At 36.7% G+C, this 245-nt stretch overlaps 1 protein-coding gene across 1 annotated transcript in view; it reads left to right on the top strand.

Annotated features, from left to right (window-relative positions):
- Positions 1–245, top strand: part of LOC119587409 — a 3,334-nt gene that overhangs the window by 1,350 nt on the left and 1,739 nt on the right. Inside the window, exon 2 of the mRNA XM_037936148.1 lies at positions 1–134. Coding sequence (XP_037792076.1) covers positions 1–134 — 134 coding nt within the window. The remainder of the gene's footprint in view (positions 135–245) is intronic.

Here is a 245-nt window from a genome sequence, read left to right as displayed (position 1 = left end):
GGATTCTGGGAATGTTTATACAGTGGGAACAAACCATGTGGAAAAAATCCATCTCCCTTCTGGGAATTCCTCGAAAGTGTCCAAGCTTAGCAGCATCTTGAAGGAGGTTGTGGCTATAAATAACAACTATAATGGTAATGGGAATTTTACTGCACACTATTGTACTTCAAGTATCATTTAATGTAGAATGACTAGATTTATTTGTTATTTGTCTAAGGAATCTGACTGGGTTAGGCAATAAGCTT

This window comes from Penaeus monodon, chromosome 22 (assembly GCF_015228065.2).
Source record: "Penaeus monodon isolate SGIC_2016 chromosome 22, NSTDA_Pmon_1, whole genome shotgun sequence".
NCBI lineage: Eukaryota > Metazoa > Arthropoda > Malacostraca > Decapoda > Penaeidae > Penaeus > Penaeus monodon.
This window is presented reverse-complemented; position numbering and strand designations above follow the sequence as displayed.